At 47.8% G+C, this 19899-nt stretch overlaps 1 protein-coding gene across 2 annotated transcripts in view; it reads right to left on the minus strand.

Moving 5' to 3' along the window:
- Window positions 1-19899, minus strand: part of LOC138246243 (uncharacterized) — a 796965-nt gene that overhangs the window by 221292 nt on the left and 555774 nt on the right. For both annotated transcript variants that reach the window (XM_069200654.1, XM_069200655.1), the window contains one exon: window positions 16642-16935. In XM_069200654.1, coding sequence (XP_069056755.1) covers window positions 16642-16935 — 294 coding nt within the window. The remainder of the gene's footprint in view (window positions 1-16641; window positions 16936-19899) is intronic.

Below are 19899 nucleotides of genomic sequence, written 5' to 3' on the forward strand. Positions count from 1 at the left end.
AAATCAACCTTCACTGTAGGCAAGTCACCCTCCTCGGGGAAAATGATGTAGCTTCGCATGAGTTTCATCAGGGCAGACAACACTCTGCTCAAAATCTTAGAAAACATAGGCTGAGACATTCCAGATGACATGGCCACTGTGGTCTGGAATGAACCACTGGCCAAAAAATGGAGGACTGACAAAACCTGCACCAGAGGGGGAATCCCTGTGGGTTGGCGGATGGGGGACATCAGGGCTGGCTCCAGCTGGGCACACAGTTCATGGATAGTGGCACGGTCAAGTCTGTATCGAAGTATTATATGGCGTTCTTCCATTGTCCACAGGTCCACCAGCGGTCGGTACACGCGAGGATTCCTCCTTCTCATCGCAAGTCCCAGCGGACGGTGCCTAGGAAGGACAACATGGAGCACAGAGTCAGCCAAACCACAGGTACGTACAGACAGCTTGCACAGTTAAAGAATGGCAATGGGTTGAAAGGCGTGTATGTGTGGCAATGCAAGGCCTAGGCCTGTGTGTCGCAGTCAAAATTAAGCCATGTAGGCCCTTGAAATGGCGGCTGCCTGACCTGTGAAGTGGGACAATGGGATGTGAGGTCAATGCGCTGGCGGGGCACACCGTGGCGGTAGGCGGTCGAAGACCGCGGCGCAAAGCCGCATTGGTTAACATTGAAGCCTATGGGTTTCAGGAGCCAATTACGAAGTGCGCCGGCGGTCGCGGTACGCACCGCCGCGGTACGCACCGCCGCGGTACGCACCGCCGCGGGCGTGACCGCCATTTTCTATCTGCTTAATCACTCGAGACCTGATCATCCACAGGAGAGGACCTATACTGCAAGTGCTGCTGTGACCTCGGTCTGGAAGATACAATGGCTGCTGCGACTGGGGAAAGGGCCCCTGCCTTCACGTCTGAAGAGTTGGAGAAGCTTGTGGATGGGGTCCTCCCCCAGTATGCGCTACTCTACGGTCCTCCAGACCAACAAGTGAGTACACCGGGTGCACATGGAATGGGCTATGCCTGTGTGGATTGGGGTGGATGTAAGTTTGTGGGGTGGGGGGCGAATGAGGAGTGCAACGCCCGACAGATGAGAGCATGTGCCATATGGCAAAGTGGGTGGGGGGGGCCAATTACATCTAACATGCAGGTCATTGATGATTTCCTCCTTTCCACCCTGTACATGTCAAATAGGTCAGCGCCCATCAGAAGATCGAGATTTGGCGTGCCATCGCCAAGGAAGTCCGGAACTTGGGGGTCCACAACAGACGGGGCACCCACTGCCGCAAGAGGTGGGAGGACATCCGCCGCGGAACAAGGAAGACCGCAGAAACACTGCTGGGGATGGCCTCCCAACCTAGGAGGGGTGCCAGTCGCACCATGACCCCCCTGATGTCCCGGATCCTGGCGGTGGCCTACCCTGAATTGGATGGGCGCTTTAAGACATCACAGCAGACACAAGGGGGTGAGTATCAGCACATTCTCCTATCTTTCTACGCAGTGGAGGCGTCTGGGTGGGGGAGGAGGGCTGTGGGTGACATTAGGCCAGGGCGCTTTCTGTAGTGTAGTCCTCTCCCTTAGGCATGGCCCTGTGCCCCCGGCCCCCACCTCAGTAGGGTGACAAGTACAGCCATTGAAGGTCCAGCATCTCCCATGTGCGCGTTTGACGTCTGTTGTCTTAGTCAGTAGTACTGAGTAGTGTACCCCGAATGCGCGGCTTAGTGCATTAGGCACCTGTGTCTATCCTCTCCGCCAACGGTGTTGACATTGCATGCACTCAACCTGGTCTTCTTTTTTCTCCCCCCACCCTTTCTCTTCATCTTCTTGTGCATGTGTGCATTAGCATCATCAGGCGGAGGAGATTTGGCATCGGAGCACGAGGGAGCTGCAGGACACAAGGCCCCGGTGGGCCCAGGAACAGACACCGAGGGCACCAGTGATCCGGAGGGCGAGGGGAGCACCACGACGGGGACCGCTGGTGAGAGCAGCGAAAGCGACACGTCCTCGGATGGGAGCTCCCTAGGGGTGGCGGCAACATCCGTGCCCCCCGCCTCTACAGGTACAGCTGCCACCCAGCGCACCAGCCCCGCCCTCCCAGCAGCCCCTCAGTCTTCGCTCCGTGCCGGTTCGCCCAGGAAGGCGCGCGTCTCCTTCGCCCCAGGCACCTCAGCCCCTGCCCCTGTTGCCCCTGCTGCCCTCAGTGCGGAGCTCATTGACCTGGTAAGGATGCTCATTGTTGGGCAGACGACCCTTTTGAATGCCATCCAGGGTGTGCAAAGGGAGGTGCAACAGAGCAATGCGTACCTGGAGGGCATTCATTCGGGTCAGGCTGCCCATCAACGAGCGTTCACTGCTCTGGCCTCAGCACTGACGGCAGCCATTGTCCCTGTTTCCAGCCTCCCTCTTCTTACTGCCTCCAGCCTTTCTCTGTCGCCTGTTCCTCAGCCTATCCCATCCACACCATCAGACCAGCCTGCACACACCTCAACACCCAAGAGCAGCTCATCCAAACACAAGCACCACAGATCCCACAAACACTCACCCAAGCAACACCCAGATGCAGACATGCCAACAGCCACTGCCACCCCTGTGTCCCCCTCCTCCTCGTCTCCCTCCTCCCTCCCTGTGACGTCTACACTCACACCTGCATGCACCCCAACATCAGCCAGTGCTTCCATCACCACCTCACCCTCCAGGACAGTCCACACTCGTGCAGTCACCACCCCCACTGCCATTTACACGTCCCCTGTGTCCTCTCCCACTGTGTCTGTCACCCCCTCTTCCAAGACACACAAACGCAGGCAGACACCCACCCAACAGCCATCCACCTCACGACAGCCTACAGCACCAGCACCTTCACCCAATGACAGCACACCTGACTCTCCTACAACCACCTCCTCTACCTCCACTTCCATCTCCACTTCTCCTACCCTTTACCTTGGCCCTAAAAAACTTTTCCTGGCTAACCTTAACCTCTTTCCCCCCGATGAGCTCCCCCATCCATCTTCAAAGAGTCCCAAGAGCACCGCAGCCACCACCAGCCCAGCTTCGGGTGTCACTGTTGTGCCTGGGTTCTGGAGCCCACCCTTTGCCAGCAGTGACACATCGATCAGCAGCAAGGACACGTCCAGCCCCCCCCCCGGCAAGAGGACCCGCAAAAACAAGGGCCGCCGTGCGAGGACCGACAGGGCTGCCCCCAAGGAGCAATGTGCGGCCACTTCACCACCCACACCATCTAGGGGAGGCAAGGGCCCGAGTGCCCCATCAAAGGAGCGGAAGGGCAGCAGGAGCGCGGAGAAGGTGGACCCCACATGCCACATCCCAGCTGGGAAGGAGGACACTAAGGAGGCCAGGAGTCCGTCCCCGAAGGGTCCAGAAACGTCACGGTCCGAGGGCGACTGAGCAGGGAGTCCAGGCCAGGTCTGGCTCCCTTGACCTGCTGGATGAGCACCGCTGAACAGGGCCCGCGGTGCAGAAGAGCACCGCTGAACAGGGCCCCGCCGTGGAGAAGAGCACCGCTGAACAGGGCCCGCGGTGCAGAAGAGCACCGCTGAACAGGGCCCGCGGTGCAGAAGAGCACCGCTGAACAGGGCCCGCCGTGGAGATAGGCACCGCTGAACAGGGCCCCGCCGTGGAGAAGAGCACCGCTGAACAGGGCCCGCGGTGCAGAAGAGCACCGCTGAACAGGGCCCCGCCGTGGAGAAGAGCACCGCTGAACAGGGCCCGCGGTGCAGAAGAGCACCGCTGAACAGGGCCCGTGGTGCAGAAGAGCACCGCTGAACAGGGCCCGCCGTGGAGATAGGCACCGCTGAACAGGGCCCCGCCGTGGAGAAGAGCACCGCTGAACAGGGCCCGCGGTGCAGAAGAGCACCGCTGAACAGGGTCCCGCCGTGGAGAAGAGCACCGCTGAACAGGGCCCGCGGTGCAGAAGAGCACCGCTGAACAGGGCCCCGCCGTGGAGATAGGCACCGCTGAAACGGGGCCCCGCCGTGGAGAAGAGCACCGCTGAACAGGGCCCGCGGTGCAGAAGAGCACCGCTGAACAGGGCCCCGCTGTCTCAAGCACCGCTCCGCTGGGCACCGGCGTCTCAAGCACCGCTCCGCTGGGCCCTTCCTCTGTAGCACCGCTCCGCTGGGCACCGCGTCTCAAGCACCGCTCCGCTGGGCCCTTCCTCTGAAGCACCGCTCCGCTGGGCCCTTCCTCTCAAGCACCGCTCCGCTGGGCACCGCCGTCTCAAGCACCGCTCCGCTGGGCCCTTCCTCTGAAGCACCGCTCCGCTGGGCCCTTCCTCTCAAGCACCGCTCCACTGGGCACCGCCGTCTCAAGCACCGCTCCGCTGGGCCCTTCCTCTCAAGCACCGCTCCGCTGGGCCCTTCCTCTCAAGCACCGCTCCGCTGGGCACCGCCGTCTCAAGCACCGCTCCGCTGGGCACCGGCGTCTCAAGCACCGCTCCGCTGGGCCCTTCCTCTCAAGCACTGCTCCGCTGGACACCGCCGTCTCAAGCACCGCTCCGCTGGGCCCTTCCTCTGAAGCACCGCTCCGCTGGGCCCTTCCTCTCAAGCACCGCTCCCCTGGGCACCGCCGTCTCAAGCACCGCTCCGCTGGGCACCGCCGTCTCAAGCACCGTTTATGGTTCACTGTGCCCACCATGCCTCCTCCTTGACCAGTGGAGACTGTCATCCACCTGATGGACTGTGGCTTTGCACTCCCCAGGATGGTCCAGTGGGCAGCCCACCCACTGTAGAGACATTGAGAGACTGTGGCTTTGCACTCCCCAGGATGGTCCAGTGGGCAGCCCACCCACTGTAGAGACATTGAGAGACTGTGGCTTTGCACTCCCCAGGATGGTCCAGTGGGCATGGTGGCTCCTCGTGGATCTGGCGTCGTGGACTCATGTGGCTGTGGTGCCCCCCCCTTCCCTTCCCCCTGAGGTGCCTGTAGTTTTTACATCTGATGCCCCTGCAGTGTTCTCTCCAAAGGACTCAGGTCTCCTGTGTGGGCTTTGCCCTTATTTCTCAAGACTTTGGCCCACGGACATGCTGAATTCGTAGGATGTGCAGGACTTGGTACTTCAGTTATACACTGATGTGTATGTCATTAGTTTTGTTGTGAATATCTTTCATGGTTGTACGATAATTTTCTGGAGCTTTTTGGTACATAAATATTTATTCCAAATATGATTATGTCCTAGCATTTTTCAGGGGTGTTTGGGTCGTGTCACTGTGACTTGGTGCTCTGCATTGGTGAGTACATAGTTGGGGGGGGTCGCATATGTGTGTGCCCGTAACCTTTCGTCCTCCCCCTCCCGTGTGTCGTAGGTGCAGTACTCACCGTTGTCGTCTGCGCCGGACTTCGTACTCGTGGTAGATGAGAAGGTAGACGAGAGCAGGTAGGATGTTTAATTCGGGTTCCATGCTGTCCTCCTTCCTCCTGAAGTGCGTAGTGGTGAGCGTTTTCCCGTCCGTAGTCTGTTTCCGCCGTGTTTTTATCGGCGGTGATCCCGCCCCAGAAAAGGTGGCGTATTGGTGAGTTGTAATAGAGTGGGCGGTACATTGTCTGCCGCCTGTCTGTTGGCGGAGACCGCCGCGCTGTTTGTTTGTACCGCCGTGGCGGTCGGAGTGTTAAGGTGGCTGTCTGTGTTGGCGGTTCCCGCCAGGCTCAGAATCCCATTTTTTTTACCGCCAGCCTGTTGGCGGGTTGGCCGCCGCTTTAACACCGACCGCCAGGGTTAGAATCACCCCCTTTGTGTCAATGAGGAATGGATATGCATATCAAGTCACAGGGTTTTGTGCATTGAACTGTATATCGTTCAAGGATCAGTGGGAATTGTTACCTGAAACTGAAAATGAGACATGTACCGGTTACGCATTGAGGGTGGTGGACCCAATGGAAGAACTAAAATTGTTGTGGGGACGTGTTAGCAGAGAAGGGAAACGTTCTTGGCTTAAAATGCAATGTGTATAAAGACCTGATGATTTGTGGGTGTCAGATGAGGGGATAATGGTTTTGCCAAACAGTCTCTTGTCACAGTTTGCAAGGTTTTACCATGGGCAAGCACATATTGGGAGAGATGCCATGATCAGGTTATTCAAAATTGATTGGTTCAATCTGAAATTCAGACAAGCTGTAGAAGTAATCTGTCACAGGTGCATCATCTGTCAACAGATGAATGCGGGGAAAGGGACCGTGGTGAATTTGAGCCACATTGGGAGAGCAGGAGGTCCATTTAGCAGGATGCAGATGGATTTCATTGAGATGCCTGTGTGTGGAGGTCTGAGATACGTGCTGGTGATTGTGTGCATCTTTAGTCATTGGATTGAAGCTTACCCTACACGTAGGAATGACAGTCTCACAGTAGCGAAGTTGCTGCTTAGGGAGTTGATACCACATTTCGGGTTCCCGATCTCTTTAGAATCAGATAGAGGAAGTCACTTCAACAACGAGGTGGTTAAGCTCTTGTGTGCCGCACTGAACATTGAACAGAAATTGCATTGTAGCTACCATCCTGAAGCCTCAGGACTAGTGGAACAGATGAATGGTAACTTGAAGTTGAGAATGGCAAAAATGTGCGCAGCTACAAATTTGAAATGACCAGATGATGTCAATGAGGAATACACCCAACAAGAAAACAGGACTGTCTCCTCATAAAATTCGGTCGAGCAATGAGACTGTCCGCAGTGCCTGCGAATGCTCTTGTGAATATCATGGATGATATGGTGTTGGACTACTGCAAGGGTCTGGCTGATGTGGTCCGCTCTTTCTCTCACCAGGTGGAAACAACCACACTGCCACCGATTAATGATCCAGGTCACAATCTAAAAGCTGGTGACTGGGTTGTTGTCATGAAACACTTGAGGAAGTCGTGTTTGGAGCCACTTTGGAAGGGGCCGTATCAAGTGATACTGACAACTACTACTGCTGTGAAATGTGCGGGAATTCCAAACTGGATCTATGCCAGTCACACAAAGAAGGTGACGTGTCCAACTGATGAGGAACTTGAGTTGTCGAAAACAACAGCTACAGAAAAGGAAGTCTCAGGGCCGGAGAGTAATCAAAGGGGAACTGAGACTAAAGGAGAGCCCGTTGAGGACGGCTTGGTCACTCAAACAGCAAACGAGATCCAGAAGGGTGATGGTGAGCCTATCTCAACCGAGGCACCAGGAGGAGCGACCCAAAGAGAAGTCCTCCAAGAAGCAGACGGATACGGGTTCGAAGTTGAACCCCTGACAGACCCAGAAGGCGAAGGAGTTGAGGCAGAAGGTAGTCAAAGTACTCGGACTCCTCCTGAGCCACTTGCAGATTCATCAAGAGAAAACACCATAGCACAAGAGGAGGGCGGTGAACAGAAATCTGAAAAACCAAACAGTAAAAAGATACAGAAGGGAGATAAATGGCCAGAATCACAAACTGAAAAGGGGAAAGTGGTCATCAACAAAACAATAGAGGAGGAGGTCGATACAACAAGGAAGGAAGACCTGAGCGAAGGAGAATTGCAAGGTGACCGCAAGTTGAAAAGAAAGACAATAGCTAACAGAAGGTACGTGGGTCCGGAATGGGCTTACGCAACGACAGCAGAGTGGCAACAAGAGTTCTTGGCATTCTTGGCATTCTGTTTTGATCATGAAGTTCCAGGTCAATATTATGGTACTTGAAGTTGCCCGCAAATAAAAAGACTATGTTAAGTGGAAATTGAATAAAGGGAAAACCCTGAGAAAAGAGACTAATGAAAATTACCGGATGTGACGCTGTTAACCTGAATTGACTTTTGAAAAACGATTGTGACAAGCTGCCAATCTAATTCGACAAAGACCCTGGAGTGAATGAGAACGTTGTAAATACTTGCTGAAGAAAGACTTTTGCTCAGCTCTGCGGAGAAAGGAGACTTACTAACCATCCTCATATTAGTCGATTACATTTATAGTACTCTACTTTTTGATTCTTTACAGATCATGCCTAGGTCAGGAGATGATGTTGAGGGAAATGACCATTGTAAATATTTGGGTGTTGAGTTGGCTGTTGTATGTGTGATATTCATTATAGCTATATTTGTGGAAATGCGTTTGGTGGATGAGAGTGAAGCTAACAGTGCTACAGTTTATGAGACTTCTACACTAACACTTTGGGATAGGTTCGAGCAGGATGAAAAGTATTTGCATGGCGAAAGTAATGCAAAGGGGGAGCTGTCTTCTAATGTTTTCTATAACTTGCTGAGTGAGTATGTTGACGAAATGAATGATAAGGCTTGTTATGTGTGTACACAAATTCCTCTTTCGAGGGAGTTACATATCACAGCTTGCCATTAACCTACGGGATTAGTTGTAGTCTGCTATTAACACGTTTTTACAATCAAAAGGAAGTGCAATATTTTTATTTAAATTATGATTTAGTGTTCTCTTATGTGCCTATCATAGAAGATTTGAATAGTGTAGCTAAATATTATGCCATAAAGTTGATTAAGGGTTTCTTCAAGCTTAGAATGACAACTGGTACATCAAATGCACACCGCAATAATTTGACATGCTTGCTTACACCTGTAGGAAAGAGCTTTCTAGATCACACTGAATACAGAAGAAAGGTTTTAAAGGGGAAATTAGAAAAGGGCTTGCAGCAATGAACATTCCTTAGTAATAGCAATAATGGGGTTAGGGAACAAGGGAAATTGGCTTTAGATGTGAAACATGTAGGAAAGCTTTGCAAAGTCATACTATTATAATGTGTTTGTGGGAACGAGTAAGTGTAAGCATGTGATTTTGTTTCAGAATAAATGGACGTTCATGCTAAGTGGAATGGATCAAGCGATCCCAGGGGTCTATTATATTTGTGGACTTAATGCTTATTACCGTCTTCCAAAGGGATGGTATGGGACATGTTATTTGGGAATAGATCTTCCCAAGATCTATCAACTAGATGATTTAAAGAAATTTCTGAAAGTGACAGAATTACTTTGTGCTAGACAAAAGAGAGAAACTGCTGCTGGTGTAGTGGGAGACATATTTGGAGCAAAATTCCTTCAGTGGGAGTTGTTTTGAACTCCAAAAAGATTTGAAAGTTGTCTACTATTGTGGACAACATGCTGACAAGCTTCACAGGGGCTGCTCTCCTGATGGATACTGAACTTGCTGCGGAGAGGGCTATGACTCTTCAAAACAGGCTTGCTTTAGACATACTTTTAGCGAAAAGTGGCAGAGTCTGTAAGATGCTTAATGAGCGCCACTGTTGTGGCTTATATTCCAGATAATAGTAATGAGATTAGAAGTATGCTTACTAACCTAACAAGAGATAGTGCAGATTTGAAAGAACTGAAAGAACCAGGAGTCTGGGAAAAGGTTGGAGAGGGATTTGCGTGTGTGGGAAGTTGGTTTAGTGGTCTTTGGCATGGATTCTTGGGAAAATTAATACAGGGAATAGTAATATTATTGGCTTGTTTATTTGGACTATGGTTATTGAACAAAATTTGCGAAAGAAGTAAAATAAAATGTGCAAAATATAAAGAGAAGAGGGAAGACAACAAAAGGAAGAGAATGTTCAGAGCAAGATATGAAAAGGCGAAACAAAGGGACCAGATTGAAATGAAGGAATTGAACAAGTAAGAGGAATGTTGAAGACTGGATTTGTGTGATGGCAAGTGTCATTAGAGGAGGGATTGTTGGAGTGTAGTTTTATAATCAAAATTAACATGAAATGTTTGCGAATTAATGTATAAGGATGCCGCATAGAGAACGTATTAATGTGCTTTTACTAAACGTGTGTTTGAAATGTGCAAACGGGGAGTGGTCACCAATGTATAGATGATAAATGAAAGTGATTAATACTGAATTATTAATGTACTAATGAATGATTCTGTATTGGCATTAAGAGTTATATGTTAAGATTTTGCTAAATTAGTCATTAGGCCTTAGTTAGTCTGAGTCGGGGCCTAGCTGCCCGGGTTTCACACTAATGTGTTTTTCTAACGTGCAATGTGCAGACTTGCTAAAGGACATGTAGCTGAACTTTTCCAGAAGACGAGAAGATGTGTGTAACCATTGTAAATTCTTTCTCATGAGATTTGACTTGCTCAAGGAGACATTCTTGCCGAATAGAACAGTGTAAACTTGCAACAGGTACAAGGTCGCCTGAACTGGTATAGACAATGGAACTTCTGACTGGGACTGTGAGAGGACCGCGCGAACATGAAATTGTACCTGACATTCTACTGGTTGGAGACATCAATTACAGGAGTCAATAAACTACATGAGAACTGTTCTAAGGTGACAATTGTAATGAGGTGATTAGCTAATAATTGGTTGGAGATACGGATGCACCAAATTTTGCCCAATTGGAAATTAGGGGACTGTACAACAAGATCGATATAATTCTTAGACATAAGGATAAATCAGCCATTATCCTTGCCATTCCATGCTGCTTTTGGCATAGCCATTACGTGCCTTTGCTAATACCCTATCCACTTTGTCACTCTGACTTTGCTGATTGACTTCACAAACCATCTTCACTTTACTTTTCCTTGCCCGTTTCATACTTTTCCTCCTTATAAGGGAAGTGTCCCTTATTGCCCCGTCTTGCTGAACTTTGCTTTGTTTCCTGGCTGATGGCGAATCAACTGATATCCTGAGGACGAAACTGACTATGTATGCTGACCCATTATGGAGGGTAACTATGTAATGATGAAATTATAATTGTCTGTTTGCCTTTTCTTCTAAGTGCCAACTGCTTCTTTGATAGATACCATAGTTAGATGTTTTCTAAATTTGTGTGGCTAAATTGTTTTGCATGAAGCCCAACATGCTAATGCGAATTCGAGGTTAGTTAAGGAGTTCACTAAATGGACGCAAATAGAAAAATGACTGAAACTATGCTTTGTTGAATAATGCGCTAATGATACTCTGCTAAAGATTAATCCATGTTGACGTCGTGCTTTGCTCTAATGTTTATGATCTTTGCTTTGATGAAATCTTATTCAAGTTGCCATATTGTGACATTGCTGATGTGTTTCCTGGTATTGAGACTAATAAAATTGCTAGTAGAATTGTAACCAATAGGGAATAAATATCATGAATTTAACTAAATCTTGTGTGGTTATTCATGACTGAAGAGTCATGTTAGTTCCGATTTTTACTAATGTCACTGTTTGAGTTGAATCGATATCTTATTATAAAGGTTATTGACTTTATTGATCTATTGATTGACATGTTGATTAATTGCCTCGTTCTAAGGTGTCTTCAATCGGGGTCAAAAGATTAATTGGCCTAAAACGAGTCTCAGACTAATTAAATTATCTAGAAGGGATGCGTTATCACCCCTTCCTGACCAATGCAGCAGTTCCTGTTTGCTTTCCAGAAAATAATCTAATATCATACTTCTCCGCCTATGTCCAAAATAGCTTCTTCCTCTGCTGAGAGCTTGTCCATAATAATGAGCAGTCCCCTCTTTCTTGGTCAGCCTACATCTGTTCTAAGGGCAGCTCCGCTCCCACTGGGACTGGTGCGGGCCTGATTAGAGGGACAAAAGAAGTAGCAGGCCCAGGTGTTAGCTATATCTGCTTGTGACAAGGTAGTCCTCTTCAAGTTAATCAAGTTCCTTGGACCAGTCCACAGGCTATCCTATGAAGGGGACAACCACACGCAAGGCCTTTGTCTAAACTCTGGAAGTAGTTCATACTTCATCAAAGTGGCCTATTCAGTACCTGGGTGACAGTTGTTGCTCATGCAAATTGACCTTCTCCAGACGTTTTAGGCATGGAAAAGGTAAATTTCTAAAATAATATTTTCCTTAATATGTATACAATATTCAATTTTAACACTAAGGGCCTGATTTACATCTTGGCGTAGGGGTTACTCCGTCACAACAGTAATGGATGTCCTGTTCACTGAAAGCTAAATACCATAGAAAACAATGATATTTAGATTTCAGCAGACAGGACATCCATCACCATTGTGATGGAGGTATCCCTCCGCATAATCTAAATCAGGCCCTAAATTTGATTTTAATAACTATTAAAATGAGTCGTTGAATGAGATTTCTAGCTGTTTCTTAACACAAACTAGTATTATTAAACTCAGTGCTTTCCCATGGAACAGCCAGCCTTATTACAGTAAATAATATCTTTGGGAGCCCTTTCACATGATGAGCATGTGCATAATATTACATTTCTAAATGTTCCTACTTATAAATTCCATTCACCCAGCCTTGGGGCTTATACAACCTACATAGGGGTGACTTGATAATAGGAAGGTTAACAGGTTGCATTCCAATTTTAAGACTGCTACAGTCAGGCTACAGTGGTAGGCCTGGAACCATGTTTTATCTTGTCGCAGATGTGGTGGCACAACAAGAGCTGCAGTCCACTACTTACACTTAACTTACAGGCCTTGGAGTGAACTTTGTACCACATATTATGGACTTATGGGTAAGGTAAATATGTCAATAAGGAGTTTACCAATTGAACATGCTTCTAGGGCTCAAAGGAGATGGGGCTAATCATGCAAAAATATGCATTTTCTAACCCAAAAATGTACTTACCTGCATATACTTACCCAGTGATATTTTGGCTCTCAGTATTTGTGCTACAAAATCTACATAGCACAATATTAAAAATATTAAATTCTGGTACCATAACTAGCAAAGACCATTCTTTGTATTGTGAGCATATGGCTCCTCTCAAATGTGGTTCAAATATTTGGCTTTGAATTAATGGATTGTGTTAATGATGCACAAACATTTTTGGAACTGAAAACTCTTAACTTGCATTTTCTTTACTGACAATCAAGATGAAGCAAGGTGAAAAAATATAAAGGATCAAAGTTCAGGATGAAAATGCAGCAATTACATAATTATGAGTGTAAGCAGCCCACTAAAAGCACCATGACGTATGGATATAATTTACTCCCATAAATATGTTCTCACTCATGAAATACCATTAAAATGCTCCATTTCCAGCCATGATCATTTGGAATTTAGAACATACATTTTCAGATGTGACCCCCTTCACAAGGGAACAAAAGCGACTGCAGGCTAGTTTTGAATTATTTGTGACTCATATGGTAGAATGCAGCTTGAGACTCTGGCACAATGCGCACCGACCCACGGCTGGGCATGCCCGTCCTTCTTGCACTAAGGTAATATATGGAATGCTTGAATTAGTCTCTGCCACGCGCAACCTTTTGGGCCACATTCCAGTTAATTGTTGTTTACCCATCATGACATACTAGGCAAAGACAAGCCTCATGGAAATTAGTTCCGACCCTGCTTTCCATGGGAACAACCCATCCTGAACTATTAGGCAAAGCCCTTCCAGACAGGAACCCAAGCAATGTCAGACCAGTTTTGGCCCCTTTGGCTTCATCAGTAGGGTGCAGCTTGAGTCCTATGGCACACCAAGCACAGGACCCAGGATTGGGTAAATCTGTCACACTTAGGTTATCAATTATAAAAAACAAAAATGTGAGGAATGGAATGCTTTAATTAATCACAGCCACTGGCAGTTGCTAGGACCACATTCCAACCCATCATTTATCACCCACTATGCAACTCTAGACAGGTCCTTGGCTTATGCAGATCAGCCCTGACCTTGTTCCTCATTGGAACAGACCATCCTCAGTAATGAAGCATATCAAGGCTGAAGCCGTTCTGGGGTCCATGTGTTCCCTTCTGAGAGAGGACCTCACCTGGCAGTTTGGGATGGACTGTTCCTGTGGGAAACAGGATCAGTACTGATTTTCAGAAAGCAGACATTTGACTAGCATGGCACAGTGGGTGATAAACAATGGGTTAGAATGCTACCCAAAGTGACAGTAATTTGGAAGCATTCCTCCCTTCACCCTTTGAGTGCTTGATATAATTAACAGTGCACTTCATTAACTGCACACAGGCAACCATTTAAGGGGAGGAACAAGGATATCCTTGAAATTACATCACTAGCACATTATGGGGGTGATTCTGACCCCGGCGGTCTTAGACCGCCGGGGCCAGGGTCGGCGGGAGCACCGCCGACAGGCCGGCGGTGCCCCGCAGGGCATTCTGACCGCGGCGCTTTGGCCGCGGTCAGTGCAGGAAAACCGGCGGTCTCCCGCCGGTTTTCCGCTGCCCCTAAGAATCCTCCAAGGCGGCGCAGCTCGCTGCGCCGCCGAGGGGATTCTGACCCCCCCTACCGCCATCCTGTTCATGGCGGGAAAGCCGTCATGAACAGGATGGCGGTAGGGGGGGTCGCGGGGCACGACAGGGGCCCCCGTAAGAGGGCCCGCCGCCCGCCAGAATCAGAATCACCCCCTATGTCACTATTAAACACAGACACCATATTGAGCTTTTAGAGGCAAAATCACATCTGTTCTGAGCAGGCTCAGGTGTACAGGAGCAATGTCCAATTTTGAGTATATCCCCATGAGATAAATTTGCAACCAACTAATATAAATGAGAATAATTTTCAAAGTCTGTAAGTATTGCAAAAACTGGATTAGCTCTAGTATTAGGTTGTCCAACTTGATCTAAGAAAAAGGAAGCACAATGGCAGGTGGGGTGAGCAAAACAAGACTCTTGGAAATTAAATCTGCAACACTTGAGTGCCTACAGTGTTGCATAAACTGAGGCCCTCATTACGACACTAGCGGTCCAAAGACCGCCAGGGCCGGCGGTGGCAGCCTCACATTATGAGTGTGGCAGTGTGTGTGGCAGTTTGGCCTCTGACAAATGGCCACATCCCCGCTGGTACCGCCAGGGCAGTTGGACAACTGAGCCGGACAACAGCATATCCAACCCGGCGGTCCACTGAAGACCTCCGGCGGTATCACGAGTCTCCTTTCGTCCACAGTTTCCACAGCGGTAGTACCGCAATGAAAACCCTGGTGGAAAGGCTACCGGTGACAGGAAATGTGTTTCCTGTCACCGGCAGATGACTCCCCTCAACCCCCCTACAATTTCAATGTCTACTATCCCCCTTCATAACAGCACCCCCTCCCCAACCCCATTTCCAGAACAGCACTCCCCTCCCCGCACACACACCCACACGCACCCCACATACACTCACTCACCAACACTTATATACACACATTAACTGGCACACGTACATACACACATTCACTCACACGCATACATACACACATTCACTCATGCATACACGCATTCACTAACATGCATACATACATGCATTCACTCTCACGCATAAATTTACGCATACACACTTACATTCTCACAAACATTCCACCACACACTCACTTCAACAATGATACACCCACATAATATTGGTAACATTATACAAGGTAATAAAAAGCAGCTTAGCTTTTCAATAGCAGTGAAAACAAGGAAAAATAACATCATAACTTACAGGCCTTACACCCTCACTGTGCTTTATGTAAGCATTATGCTAAGTAAGCCTGGTTTCAGAAGGGGTGCTCATATCTAGCCAACAGAGTTTTTTTTAACTGTTTGGAATATCTTGTCAGCCATTTCCAGCACAGGGCCAAAATCTAGGAGATTGTGGCTGTACAAGAACACAATCCTGGCCCCAATTTGTGAAGGCAAAATTAAATGCTTTGCAGAGTCTCGGGGAGTCTCGCTGGAGACTTTTTCCTTCTAGGTGGAATATGGTGTTGTGCTCATCTGGATCTGCGGTCTGCATCTGTGACAGGGGGGACATTTTCTCTCCTAAGTGGTCAAGTGGTATTCTTTACATATTGTATCATATCTAAGATGGAAATTGCAATGTCACCTTAGGAATGTTTTGACATAATCATATACATCAATGGATGTTCTAAGATGGTAAAAATATGTCAATATAGACTACATTATTTGGGTTATGGTTGTTATTTTATCTTGAAAAAGACACCTGTCCCAGATTGATGTTTCACTAGGGGTTTTGTTGATGCCGGTATCTGAATGAGGACACTTTCACAATTCTTGGAAAGATAGTCACAGACGACATCTGCGTCAAAGGCAGACATACTGGTGATTTTGCAGAAATGGAGGAAAATGGTGTCTCCCATTACCTAAAATTGAGAAGATGGTGACTTACAATGTCTTAGATGAGTTTGGGGCCTACTTAAAAATAGAGTCAGACCATTGGACTTTGCATCATAATGACAAGAATTATCTGGGCCAAAGTTAAGCAAGCTGGACCTGTTAAATGGAGACTCTCGCTAAACGGAACTTGACCTATATGTGTTAAAGAACCTACAAATATAAGTAAGAAGCCCAAAAGCAAGTGATTAGAGCAGATAAAATAAAAGAATTATTGAGAGAAGCAGTCATAATACTTAAGACGTTATTTGGAACAATTTTTAAATTAAATAGTTACTAAATTATCACTGAAAATGTTTTTGATTGATCATGCAGACATATTCATTATAAAAGCACATGATGTATTGTATGAAATAGCAATTCGTAGCTGGTTACATATTCAATAATACATCTTCAACCTGAAATGAAATAGCGGTCACTGCGCTGGAGGAAAGGTTCCTTACAATAACAGAACCTAAACAGTTATTGAGACAAAGAACAATAATGACACCCTCTTGCCCCACCTTTAAGAGAGGAAAGGATAATATTGGCAACAACACTTATTCCCTCGTCACCAATACCATTTATGGCTCTTTTTCCTATATTAGTTACGGGGACATAAATATGAAACTTTCCCTATGCTAAGTAAAAGAAATAACTTACCGACATACATCTGCACAGGGTCACTTAGCGGTGACTTGATTTCCGGTTTAGCTTCATACAGACATGTGTACCTTCCTTCATCAGAGATTAACAGTCCATTCAGCACATGGGATGTGATGCCCACTCCGGCTGGCAGAATCTTCACAGCAATTGGGTTGGAAGTGTCGGCGAAATTAAAATGTACTTTTCTGTCCATGCCTAATACTGGAACGTGGCATGATAAAGTTACACTCTCTCCTGCCATAAACAAGGTATATGTGCTGTTGAGGGAGATGCTTGGCTTTTGTAGACCACCTGCAAGAAAGAGAACTGTGTTTCACAGTGTTGAAATAAATCTGACAATTATTTTCTAAACCCGGCTGGGTTCCAGGGAAAATGCAATGAGATTTTAGTGTACTTACTATTCACTATATATTCTGGTCACTTCTGAATGGATAGTGTGTGCTAAAACACAACTACTTTTGAAATGGTGCAAGCATGCATCGTGAAACAGAACAAATAGACTAAAATATGAAAGTAAACCTATTTCAAATCATTAGCTATTCCTTAATATGAGACAAAACTACAATTCCATACAATTCTGAAGTTATAATAAATTCCAGAGTATCAGAGGCTACATTTTACTTAAGAGGAGGCAAATTGCATATTACACACTGTTTTAAGAATTGAACAAATGCCCTAAGAGCAAAGGAAGGACTAATGTGTCATCTAAATATAATGCAAATATGATCTCCCTTGTTTTATACACTGACAGGGTTAACACACTCTTTGACTTTATCCATTGAGGCAACAGCTAAATATATATAAAGACACATGTAATTACTTATAAAAAAGAATAAAGCTAGGAGACTGAATCCGTTTACCAGTTCTCTAGCAAATGGCCATGTGAAGTGATGTTAAAGTTATAATAAACCCTTCATGTAGTAAAGTACCCTCTTTTTGACATGGGTGCCTGCTGTCAGTGTGTTTTGACTGTGTTCACTGGGATCCTGCTAACCAGGACCTCAGTGACTGTGCTCTCTCCCTCTAAATTTGGTTGCTTGGGACTTAGCACTCTCCACAATTGGCATACTGGTGCCCCCATATAAGTACATGGTACTTAGGTACCCATGGCATTAGAGCACCAAGGGTTCCCCATGGGCTGCAGCATGTATTGTGTCACCCATAGGAACCCATACAAAATGTGTCTGCAGGCCTGCCAATGCAGCGTGCGTGAAAAGGTGCATGCACCCTTTCACTACTGGTCACTGCACCAGGTCACAGTAAGTCACCCCTATGGTAGGCTCTCCTAGCCCCGAGGGCAGGGTGCTGGTACCTGTGTGTGAACAGAGGTGCCCCTATGAACTCTAGCTCCATTACTCTGGACTTTGTAAGTGCATGTCAGAATCATACCCCAATACTGTTTCCAGTATTGGTTGTATGATTCCATGCGATCTGGGGGCTCCTCAGAGGACCCCCAGCATTGCTCCTGCCATTCTTTTGGGGGTCTTCCGGACAGCCTGCACTGCTGCCACCCCCACAGGATTCTGCCCTCCTGCTGCTTGATCAGCTCAGGCAGAGGGAGGCAGAACAAAAAATGTCCTGTGAGAGAGGGAGGTAACACCCTCTCCCTCGGAAATAGGTGTTACATGGTTTAGGAGGGGTAGTCACCCCAAGCCACCAGTATGCTTTGAAGGCCACATTTGGTGCCTTCCTTGCATAACCAAGTTTGCACAAGTCCAAGGACCCCCGATCCCTGCTCTGGTGTGAAACTGGACAATGGAAAGGGGAGTGACCACTCCCCTGTCCATCACCAACCGAGGGGTGGTCCCCAGAGCTCCTACAGTTGGCCACTTGGTTCTGCCATCTTGGATCCAAGGTGGGCAGAGACCTCTGGGAGCATCTGAGTGGCCAGGTCAGGCAGGTGACATCACAGCCCCCCCCGAAAGGTGGTTACCCTGCTAGGTGACCAATCTCTCTTTCTGCGCTATTTAGGGTCGCCCTCTCGGATGGGTCCTCAAGTTTGAAATGCAAGATTCCAGTAGGACTCCTCTGCATCATTTACTGGCAACCGGGAATGCAACTGGACCCTCCAGGAACTGACAATCTGCAACTCCAACGACGACTTCACTCTACAACATTGTTTCTCTGGCTCCTTCCAGCAAATGCAACATTTCCCTTGCTGTGCATCCTCTGAGTGTAATGAGTCTTCAGCCTGCACAAGAGGCAATAAGGAATCTTCCTTGGAGTGAAGGAGTCACTCCCCTGTATCCACATTCACCAACTGCAGCGATGACTGGCTGCATGGATCTTCTCTCCTTCAGAGCTGCTTGGATCCTGCATCACTAGTAGTGGTCTGGAGTAGTCCCCTTGGTCTTTTCTACCAGCTGCCAACTTGGGAGACCGTAAGCCCTTGCCTCTCCTTGCAGGACTGCACCCCTGTGAATCCGCAATTCTTGCAGCTACCAAGGCTTGTTTGTTCCTCCTCCAAGGAATCTTCATGCGTTGTGTAGCACCGAGCACTCCATCCTGAAAAGCACAGTCTCCTGCCTGCTGTTCCAGCGACATGGGACTCCTCTTCAGGTGTGCTGTGTGGGCCTCACTTCGACTCCTGTGCCTGCTGTCTGTGGGTCGTCTGTGGGGGCTGCCTCCTCTTCTTGTGACTCTCCCAGCTGCTGAGGGTCACCTTGGACTTCCCTCCTTGGGTTGGATCCCCTGGGCCTTGTTGGTCCTTTTCAGCCTTACAAAACCCTCGTCTCCAACTCTTCCATTTGCTAAGGCCTGTAGGTGTTTTCCAACATCACTGACTGACTGCATCACTGCGTGGGACCTCACTTGCATCACTTCTAGGACTCCTATTCTGCTCCTGTGCTGCACTGACTTTCTTCATCCACCATTCACCTGGTCCTGCATCCACAGAAGGGTAGGTAGTGGATCCTGCACCAGCCGGACACACAAACTGGACTTGATCCCCTTCTTTTAAAGGTCCCTTTCTGTCAGGATCCACCTTTGGTTTCTTTCAGTCTTGTCTATGTCTTGCACAGTCCTTTTCCAAAGTTCTCCTATGGGTTTGGGGAGAAACCTGATACTTACCTCTTCTCTCCTGGTCGCTGGGGGACTATCTTTAACATTCCACTTACTTTGTATATGGTTTGGTCTCCCCCTAGGGCCTTCACTATTTGCTATTGTTTTCTATACTAATATCCTACATAATAGTGTGTTTACGTACCTCCTATTGGAATATTGCCTATTTAGTATTTTAGTATTTGTGTTATCATA

The sequence above is a fragment of the Pleurodeles waltl genome, chromosome 7, assembly GCF_031143425.1.
Source record: "Pleurodeles waltl isolate 20211129_DDA chromosome 7, aPleWal1.hap1.20221129, whole genome shotgun sequence".
NCBI lineage: Eukaryota > Metazoa > Chordata > Amphibia > Caudata > Salamandridae > Pleurodeles > Pleurodeles waltl.